The sequence below is a fragment of the Sinocyclocheilus anshuiensis genome, unplaced genomic scaffold, assembly GCF_001515605.1.
Source record: "Sinocyclocheilus anshuiensis isolate Anshui unplaced genomic scaffold, SAMN03320099.WGS_v1.1 scaffold1977, whole genome shotgun sequence".
In the NCBI taxonomy this organism is placed as follows: domain Eukaryota; kingdom Metazoa; phylum Chordata; class Actinopteri; order Cypriniformes; family Cyprinidae; genus Sinocyclocheilus; species Sinocyclocheilus anshuiensis.
In genome coordinates this window covers 28,179-39,187 of record NW_015540971.1, presented here as the reverse complement: position 1 = coordinate 39,187, position 11,009 = coordinate 28,179, and the positions used below count along the sequence as shown (strand labels likewise).

At 41.5% G+C, this 11,009-nt stretch overlaps 1 protein-coding gene and 1 long non-coding RNA gene across 2 annotated transcripts in view; one reads left to right on the top strand and one right to left on the bottom strand.

Moving 5' to 3' along the window:
• Nucleotides 1-4,407: 4,407 nt before the first annotated feature.
• Nucleotides 4,408-7,988, top strand: LOC107690082 (uncharacterized). Its single transcript, XR_001634395.1, has 3 exons — nt 4,408-4,418; nt 4,998-5,004; nt 7,922-7,988. It is a non-coding gene; the product is annotated as an uncharacterized LOC107690082 (long non-coding RNA).
• The window catches only part of LOC107690080 (PH and SEC7 domain-containing protein 2-like), a 12,188-nt gene continuing 8,270 nt past the window's right edge, over nt 7,092-11,009 (bottom strand). The window contains exons 12-14 of the mRNA XM_016488320.1: nt 10,314-10,458; nt 9,117-9,263; nt 7,092-8,461 (exon numbers count right to left, since the gene is read on the bottom strand). Of these exons, the coding sequence (XP_016343806.1) occupies nt 8,177-8,461; nt 9,117-9,263; nt 10,314-10,458 (577 nt within the window). The 3' untranslated portion in view covers nt 7,092-8,176. The remainder of the gene's footprint in view (nt 8,462-9,116; nt 9,264-10,313; nt 10,459-11,009) is intronic.

The window sequence follows — 11,009 nt, the reverse complement described above, 5'->3', positions numbered from 1 at the left end:
GCACCCTACAAAATAAATTGTCACAATATTTGAATTTCTAACTTCGATATGATACTTTGAAAAGTATCAGATATTGTGTCAATATTGTGTGTGTGTCAGATATTTTTAATATTATTAATTTTTTTGTCCATGGAGGCAATCGGTAGGCTAATTTCTAATGAAGAGACCAATTTATATGACAGATTTTAATGTAGGCTTTTATACATATGTAAACATTATTTAATTACCATTATAACTAGCTATCTCACAAATTTTTGCTCATTCAGTGTTTTTCTTCTTTTACAGTGGGGTCATTTTGGTGCAGTAGCACGAGATAGCTTGATTTCAAACTTTGAATTGAATAAAAAATGACAAGCAGTCAGTAATAAAATAAGAACAAAGAAATGAATAATGATAGCACAAATAAAAAATAACGACAGGCCTTCGAATTAAATAAATTGCTTTTTAGTTTTTCAGGTAGGTCTAACAGTAGGGTTTTTTTTTTGTTTTGTTAGCAATTATCCAAATAATGTTTAGTCCTAGAAAGCTATTATTATCAGAACACGTGAGCATAACATAGCAGTTGGCAGATCAATGAATGAGAGGGCAGCATTACCAGAGTTGCTCATAGGCTATACCACACCATGTTACAGCACAGTAGGGCTATTGCAGACAGAAACAATGCTGTACTACATCGATGTTTCCTGTCGGCTCAATTTTTGAGTGGACTAAATATTAAAAAATTATTTTTTACACGGCACCCCTGCTCTCGACAGACGGCACCCCGGTTGGGAAACACTGCTCTAGCCCAATAATGTTGGGGGATCCAGTGGGGGCGGCAGTCATATTTCAGGGTGACCGTGCCACTCTTTATCACAACCCTGATAAAAGTGCCAGTACGTGCGCTCATTGGCACCCCTTCAGCTGGTGGCGCCCTAGACGACCGCCTAGCTCGCCTATTATATGCCTAGAAACGGCCCTGCACACAATTGAACAAATAAACTATAGAAATTAAAAGGTTATGAAGGATTCTATGAGACACTTCCTCTGTTTCACTGCTTGGGGAAAGGAGCAAATGGTCATTCGAGCTGAATGAATTGATCTCGGATGGACTTTATCGCTATTCATGCAGCAGACATTTAAAGGAGATAGAAATAACATTTTATCTATACAAGCGGACATTTCTCTCTTCAATGTGCCGTATTTCAACATCGTCCAATAAATCAATAAATGACTATCAAAGACATCATATTCAGAAACAGCATATTCAGTCCCAATCATTACAGAAGTTTGATGTTTTGAGGAAATGTGTAAATAATGTAGAGAAGGAAACCCCTGTTAAAATGAAATTAATTTATATTCTACATGATTATTAGAGCTGAACCGTGTGGGGATTCATTCGTTTTAAAATGTTTATATTCTATTTTTTCCAGCGTATTATCATGCTTATATTTCTGTGATTAAACGAGTTTTGAGTTTCAGAGATTACGTTTTATTGTACTGTTAATTATATTATTCAAATGTAAATTAATATTTTCTACAGAATTATTTTGAATTAAATAAAGCATGACAAACTACAATCATGTGTTTTCCTCTTTTTCCTGTCTTGTACAATAATAATAAGCGTAATTATATATTATGTACTGTCAGAATACAAGAGCAAACAGCTCGAATGATTATTCTTAAATAGATCAAACTTTTATATAGGGCTATAACATAGCCTGCTGCTAGACTAGGGTAGCTGGCGGTGATGATTATGGTGTTTCTACTATCTTTCTGTTGAAAACCATCATTTATTATGTTGCATATTTTTCGCCAGTCAGCAGTTTAACTGAACACATGAAAGGGACGAAAGCAATGATCCTGAAAACATGCGCATCTGTTTAATTTCCTTTTTTATTTTCTGCATCACCTATTTTTATTTGCAATTATTTCTCTCCTCTTTGTGGCCTCATTATAATGGCTCTTTAACGAGGCCACGGTTCGGCGGTGCCGCGGCCCACCTGGATCCCGTGATGAATGAGCGCAAACGCCGCAGACCCGCGATAAGCACTTGCTTTCGAATGAGTTCTGAATGTAGGGGCGAGCGGAGAGTTAATAACATCAGCTTGACTTTAGGAAACTACAGCTGCAATATCACACACTCACGTCACAGCGCTCTGCATGGCGCTTCTGGTTTATCATTTATTTTGCGATCAGCCAAAGTTTTCATCAAAGATAGACCAACAATTTACCACCAGTGGGAGAGTAACACACAACCATTTTTATTAATTTATATTGACTTAAGTTTGAATTAAAACATTTCCCATAAGCTATGTTTAGCATTTTGAATTAGAGTGTGCACTAAGAGAACTGGTGTTTTTGGCATGTATATACATGTTCAATACATGTAAACTAAATGCCGTACTTAACTAAAGTATAAACCGATCGCTACACATTTTGGCAAATCCCTCTGATTCAGCTCTGCACCTTCAGCGCTGCTCTGATTCTTCTGCGCATGCTCGTTTTCACTTCAAAACCGGAGGAAAAACTCCGTAATTTCAAACCTCACGTAAACGCTTTATCAAGTTTATACAATGAGCTATTTTTAGTGGTGTTGTATTGATGTGCATGTAAATGCACTGACTGAAAACATTTAAACTTCTGTGTTCAAGCACGCAGTAAAATGTACAAGTGTGTGTGTGTGTGTGTGTGTGAGTGCCTTTCATGAAGGCAAAAATGACACAAAATCCCCTCCTGTCATCAACCTCAAAAAATGTCTGCCAGCAATGCCAACTGGGCTCCTGCCCGCTGCGTAATGACAGCAACTATCAAACCTTGATGCTGCTGAAATCCAAAGAAAGTGAGAAAAACAAGAATGTGGCCATAAAGGCAATGATAATGCTGCCTCCCTGTCTCTTTTAACAGCCTCTTTCTGTATTTGTGCCTCATTCACACCGTCAGCCCTCCCTCAGGCCTATTAGCATGGCACTCGGCTGTGGGTTTGCCAGTAATGAGTCCGGCAGCACAATACGGTCAGCGGGCTGGAACCGCTGAGAGAGGACAAGGCCCCTGGAAGAGGGCATGTGTTACTATCATCACAGGAGCCAAAGCACAGGCAGACAGGGGCCCTTCAGGAGCTCCGGCCAAAACGCAGCTCGCTGTTGCTGTGCTAATACACTTCACGTGTGTTTCAAAGAGAGATTAAACGTTTACGCCTGGAAACCTGTAGTCAACAACAAACTCCAAGTCCCCTCCAGAACGGCCGGAATGCCAAAATGAACCAAGAGCCGTGTCCGCTGACATCATGAGGCCGTTCTTCCTCAAGCGGGTCACGGTAGCTTTGACGGAGCACTTAACCCAGATCGGGTGAATGAACCCACCAGCCTCATTAATTGATTTCAGCAGCAAACACTGTCAGTTTATGACATCAAATTTGCAGCCTTTTCAATACCAATTAATTAGTGATCATTTCTGTTGAGCATATTGTCTTGGATAGTGCGTTTGGTTCATGTGGAGCGGACAGCATTCCTCAAGAGCACACATCCAACCCTAATAAATGCCAACAGGTTCATCAAGCAAACGTGTGTAAAAGCAACGCAGGGATTTCCTCAGTTTCCATGTCATGCATCTTTCACTGGATTTGGCCAAATTCACACAGAAATCACACTGTTCACTAAACAAACATTTCTATGAGTTTAACTTAGGTTGACCAAAACAGAACAATCGCTGTGAATCATCTGTAAAGTGAAACTTTAAGCAGCCAAAACATTTGCTCTTTTCTAAACTTTATAGAATTACAGGAATAGTTTATTATGAAAAATAAATGAACCCCAGTGCTGTTTTCAGAGTACACAGTAACATTTACACACACTGATCGTGAGGCATTAAACTGAGCCTTCGAGGAACAAGACCATTCAAACCACCTCCAGGACACGGATCTTATATTGATTCAGATGTCTGATTTTAAGCAAGTCAGGAATTTCTCCTTTTATATTTTCAGAAGAATAATAAAAAGTAAAAAAATAAACAAAATAGGACCATGCTTTATTTTTACTCTAAATGCCTCAAATAAGACAAATAATTTTGTATAATTGTATTTTGTATAATTTTTATATATGGGCTATGAGTTATTACAAGATGATTCTAAATTACAACAAAGTTTATACAAATATTGTAGATTTTGTAGTTATTTAATATTTGTAAAAAAAAAATTCAAATGTGATTTTTAAAAATTAATATTTATAAAATAGCTATAATTCAGTATTGATATTGTTTTATTGTCAGCAGCCGTATGCATGGGAGGATAACAGTTCCAGTTTTCAAAACCAAATATCCAGTTCATAATGCATGAAGCATTGCTAGCAAGTTTAGATGAAAGGTTGAAGTGGGATGACCTGCGTCGCAATAGCAGACAGTAGAGATCTTTACTGAATTTGCTGTGCAAAGTAAAAGTTCCTGTTGTAATACAGTAAATGTAACTGCAATATGATATGATTTGTTTGATCTCTCAGCTTCACTTTACAGCAGTCAGTGCTGTTGTTGTGTTTTAAGATCTAATAGTAAGATTATTTATCTACTTTGTGTCAGAGGCCGTTATGCGCCATTTGGCACCAATGACAAAAGAACCGTTTCAAAAAGAAACATGATTTCCATTGGCCTGGACGCCGGGTCTCAAGTCATATATTCATATATTCTTTTTCAGTTATAATGTTTGGTGTTGAAAGGAGCTATACTACCTGATTTTAAAGACCTATTATATATTTTAAGCAGAGTCATCATTTTAAGAATCTGCCATCTAAAAAGTAATAATAATAAAAATAAACTTTTTATTGAGTAATATGGCAGGTACAGAGCTGGTACTATGTGGGGAAAAAAATCAAACAAAACAGAAAAAAGAAGAAATTTTCAGTCACAAATGGCACCATTATCTGAGAATGACCCAGAACTATTTTGATGCATACAGTGCTGAACAGGACAAATTGTGCTTAAGTAGATCAAGATGTACATCATCTGAACACACAGGACGCGTCTCGCAGACATTTAGTGAAGTGACGTGATGTGTGGCCAAGTATGGTGACCCATACTCAGAATATGTGCTCTGCATTTAACCCATCCAAGTGCACACACACAGTAAAGAACACACACACACCGTGAACACACACACCCACACACACACACACACACACATACACCGTGACACACAGTGAAGAAAACGCACACACCGTGAACACACACACCCACACACACACACACACACACATACACCGTGACACACAGTGAAGAAAACGCACACACCGTGAACACACACACCCACACACACACACACACACACATACACCGTGACACACAGTGAAGAAAACGCACACACCGTGAACACACACACCCACACACACACACACACACACATACACCGTGACACACAGTGAAGAAAACGCACACACCGTGAACACACACACCCACACACACACACACACACACATACACCGTGACACACAGTGAAGAAAACGCACACACCGTGAACACACACACCCACACACACACACACACACACATACACCGTGACACACAGTGAAGAAAACGCACACACCGTGAACACACACACCCACACACACACACACACACACATACACCGTGACACACAGTGAAGAAAACGCACACACCGTGAACACACACACCCACACACACACACACACACACATACACCGTGACACACAGTGAAGAAAACGCACACACCGTGAACACACACACCCACACACACACACACACACACATACACCGTGACACACAGTGAAGAAAACGCACACACCGTGAACACACACACCCACACACACACACACACACACATACACCGTGACACACAGTGAAGAAAACGCACACACCGTGAACACACACACCCACACACACACACACACACACATACACCGTGACACACAGTGAAGAAAACGCACACACCGTGAACACACACACCCACACACACACACACACACACATACACCGTGACACACAGTGAAGAAAACGCACACACCGTGAACACACACACCCACACACACACACACACACACATACACCGTGACACACAGTGAAGAAAACGCACACACCGTGAACACACACACCCACACACACACACACACACACATACACCGTGACACACAGTGAAGAAAACGCACACACCGTGAACACACACACCCACACACACACACACACACACATACACCGTGACACACAGTGAAGAAAACGCACACACCGTGAACACACACACCCACACACACACACACACACACATACACCGTGACACACAGTGAAGAAAACGCACACACCGTGAACACACACACCCACACACACACACACACACACATACACCGTGACACACAGTGAAGAAAACGCACACACCGTGAACACACACACCCACACACACACACACACACACAGCAGTGAACATACACACAGCAGTGAACACACACCCGGAGCAGTGGGCAGCCATCGGGGGTTCGGTTCTTGCTCAGGGGTCTCACCTCAGTCGTGGTATTGAGGGTGGAAGATTTAGCTCGCTTCACTCCCCAGTATGAAGCACGGAGCCCGTTATTGTCTTCAGGCCAAACTCAGGTCACCGGCTGAGACGCCCCGGGCTACTTTAGCAGAAACCAACACAAATAAAAGTCTGCTTGAGAGGGACAGAATCATCAGCGTTTGCTCAGAGTCTGTGAGTGAAAGAGATATGAAAGAACCTAAACAAAGTTTGCATTTAACCCACATATGAATCCTCATCTAAACTGGGAACATCTGATCAGTATGGATCATTTCTTAACATGACACACACAAGACAACAAACCCACTGTAAAGTGTGAGGAGATGGACGGATGAATAGAAACGATACCTGTGCCAACAGAACTGACTCACAGAGGTAAAGTGGCAAAATCACAGTGGTCTTTAAAACAGTCTTTGCTTTTACCGTCTCTCACATCTCTCCATCTGGGAAGAGAACCGACCTCCAACAAACATCAGGAGATGAACACAGGGGAACAATGAGGAGCGCCGGAGCAGATGGAGAATAAGTGAGAAGAGCAGCCACCATCCAAACCAGAGTTAACGCTTCATCCGCCGCGTCTGAGCACGAGGAGGAATCCAGAGGTATTTCTGTGACAGATCAAGCGAGAACGAGAGCGACGAGTGCTGCTTAGGACCCTTAATGAAGAAAAGCCTCCGCTTGCCTTTTTAATTACTCAACCAGGCCTGACAAGCGGCCACAAACCCTTCAGCCAGACAGACATGCAGGAACCAAAACTCAGAGGAACTTGAGCTCACTCCAGGAACAGCACAGACGTCACGCTCCGCGGCTCCAGCTCTGAGTTTGGTCATGACCTCACGCCACCGGCGGAGCAAACACAAGAGCTTCAGACGCAACGCTGAAAATAGCTCGACTGTGCACGCTTCAAAATAACACGCGTTCTCAATTTCTGCAGTACTTCGTGACACTCTGTGAGTGTGTCCATGTAGGTCTCTTAAACATAATTCTATCCAGCGGCCACAGGATTTCAAATCGCCATATTTAGAGCACATTTGTACTTACATTGGAGCTCCATAATGCGGTGTGAGAGCAGAAGTCTTGCTATAAGTGACTCACTGACAGTTTGATTGTTTTTCCTCACAATCTGTTTATGTCAACAGGCGGCATTATCTGATATTGGCTTTTCAGATCTTTATCAAGCGACACATCCTGAGCCCGAAGGCACAATCCATCAAACACATCCTCAGCATCTGAGCTTAATGACGGGCTGTTGTTTAAATGAAAGGATATCAGATATTCACAAACACTTGATACACAAGAGCCATCAGAGGAAAATGTTTCTGAATGACAGCACTAATGTGAGGTTTCCCACAGAGAAACACACACACCGTTCCAGTCTTCACTCTGTTTACTATGGTTCTGCTGACCACACATTCATCCAGAAACTCTTTTGAGATGTGAGGTCAGAACTAATGACTTGGGTCTTGTCCTTCATTTAAACATCTTGAGCAACATCTCCCTCTTGTGGACAGTATGAACAGGGTCAATTAATAAGAGTATTGTGCAAAAATTATGCATATAAAAAGACTACAGTTGTTGCTGTTTTTACCTTGGACGGGCCTGACTTTAAAAATACATTAAATTATGTTAAACCTTAAAGGATTCAAGTGCTTTGAGCGTGTCTGACAGTTTGTGTAAGAGTCTGTTTGTTCAAAGCTCTTTGTTCCGGCGGGGAATCACAATCTTTCGGTAGGTCCGTCTCTCAGAGATGTTGCGTCTGACTTTGACGACAGGCTGAGGAGGTGTTTCTATCTCCAGAGACGGACTGGAGTGAGATCGCTTGATCCCGGCTTCAGCCTTGTCCTGCTGCTCGTCCATCGATCCGCTCCACAATCCCTCATCGAGCATGCTCAGTCTGTCAGCGACCGATGAACCAGACTTCTCCAGCGCCTGCCAGGCCTCCAGAACCTTCAGATAGACTTCGTAACGAGATTTCTGTGAAAACCAGCAGAAAACAACTCTTTACTCACACCATTTACAGTGAAATTAAACCAACTTACAGCATGATACGACATATTAAAGGTTAAAAACGTTAATTTCTAGACATCATTCTTTATGAAAATGTTTGAAACTCTATGTACGCCAGATCTGCACATGCACCAGAATAATGGAGAATACAAAAGCTCTATTCCCTATCCAGAAATTATCAGGAAATGCTGTTTTTCATCTGCATATTATATCCAGACAGGTGTTACTTCTGCTTTCAACAGTACTAACAACTAGCAAATCAAGAGATAATACTGACTGTAAATATTACACTGCTAAAAATGTCCATGATCACTATCTAAAATACTTAAACTAGATAGTTCACCCAAATAAAAAAACTGTCATCATGGAACAACATGAGGGTGAGTAAATGATGACAGAATTCACATTTTTGGGTGAACTATCCACAAGATGCATAATGTTTTAGGATATGAAGACTTGTTTTAGAGCGTCTGTGATTGTCAGCTCATTGGCGATACTTTTAGCTCACTAGTCGTGTGTGTGTGTGTGTGTGTGTGTGTGTGTGTGTGTGTCATTTACACATCCGGCCCCTAGAGTTTGTGAGTGACTTATGTGTTATGAGAAGGGTTTGCCAAACACGCACCTCGTACTGTAAGTACTCCTCTCTCTGCCGGAGCTCCTCCAGCTCCCGGGCTTTGCTCCTCCTGCTCTCCGGCGCCTCCTGCTGGAGAGACGTCAGGTCCTGCTGGAAGCTGTGCAGCATGGCCGCGTGCGACTGCAGCTGTTTGTCCTGATGGAAACAATAACAGATGCAAATACCCTAGCGAGACCTGGATGCTTAACCCTTGTGCGACCTTTTCGACATTTTTGTCCTTTTCAGTTTTGTTATTTTGATCATTTTGCCTGTGTTATTGCCAAATGCATACATTTTGGCACAGGTGTGTATTTTTATTGGAATTTTACTATTTCACTTCCATTTCCTTTAATAAATCTGTTTTGCACTAGGTACAAAAAATTGTTCCTCTCAGGACCTTAAGGACAAAAATGTCCCCATTGAAACCCATTAAAACTGCTATTTTTAATCGCAGTGCCATTTAACTGTAAAATTATGCAAATTTTGTTGCTAGGCTTTCATTATATTGGCAAGGCTTTAAAATTAATTTTTTTTACTATTTTTTACCAGATGGTGCCATTTTTTCAGTTTTGACCTATAAAGAAAATACTCGCTTTATTTCTGTTTTCTGCTTCTGCATATTATAGAGCCAATTGGATAAATAATGCAGCTATAATTGTGTGGGTGTGTTGGTATGGATGTCAGAGTGCGGTTTGTATGTGTGTTTTAGATTTTTGGCTTTGATTTTCTAGCAGGTATAGAGTTCAACATGTTTCATAAAATATATATTTTATATAAAACATTGTTCATAAATCATTTCATAAACCTAAAGATCTAGAATTTTTTTGGTTTCACTTTTTAAACTTTTTTTTTACTTCAACAATAATCTGCCATGGGTCTTCTTTAAAATGAGACCAAACTTAACTCTGTGCTCCCAAGCTTCAAATTTTTATGACAGTTTTTTGACATGGACATTTTTGTCCACTATGGACCTATGTGTAACTTTTTTTAATTGACGCACAAGGGTTAATGAAGCTACTGTCTCGCTACACACTGACATTACTGTCATTTGGTGTGGACAGACACTAATATACAGTAGTTAGGCTCATAGCTTTTGTGTATTCAGTGATACTGTCCACCACAAACAAGTTTAAATTGTCGTAAATCATGTCCACCCACACCTGCTGACTGATGGGTTAGATCCTCTCGGACAGAGAAAGCTCTTACCAGCATGAGGCTGGACTGTGTGGCGGGCAGGATCGGCCGACAGAACTTCTTCTGAGAGCCGACAGCAGCGGGGAACGGAGGAGAGGAGTACAGCGCAGACACCAGGTTAATCCGGCCGATCCAGGAGTTCATCTGCTCTGTCGAACTGAAGGAGACGTGACGAAAGGGGTCATGCACTGCCTTTGGTGGTCATAAACTGCCTTTTTTATTATTTTGTGCTGTTCTCTGAGGTCCACTTATAATGTTATCAAGATTTTTACATCAGAAAACATCATAATTTAGCAGTAATAGGCTATTTTCAATAGCCTATTACTGTTTTTGTTCGTTTTTCCTGTTTTTTGTTTCTCAAACACTATCAGTTTTACCAGGGATGAGATGCTGAACATTCAGCAGAACACACCACACAATCTTCTACCGGATTTCGTTTTTTCGGACGTTTTGCTGAACGTTGTAGTTGGCGGCGCAGCTGCGCTGATCAAGCGCTTCAGGACGCGCAGACGGGGGAAGAGAGCCGGCGTGCTCGTGAAGCTCAGGAAGCGCGGATTCAGAACACCGTTACCCAGCATCCATCTGGCGAACCTCCGCTCTCTACCCAATAAAACGGACGAACTTCTGCTCTCCCGGACAAATAAGGATTTTTCACACTCTGCTGCTCTGTGTTTCACGGAAACCTGGCTGAAAGACGCCATTCCGGAC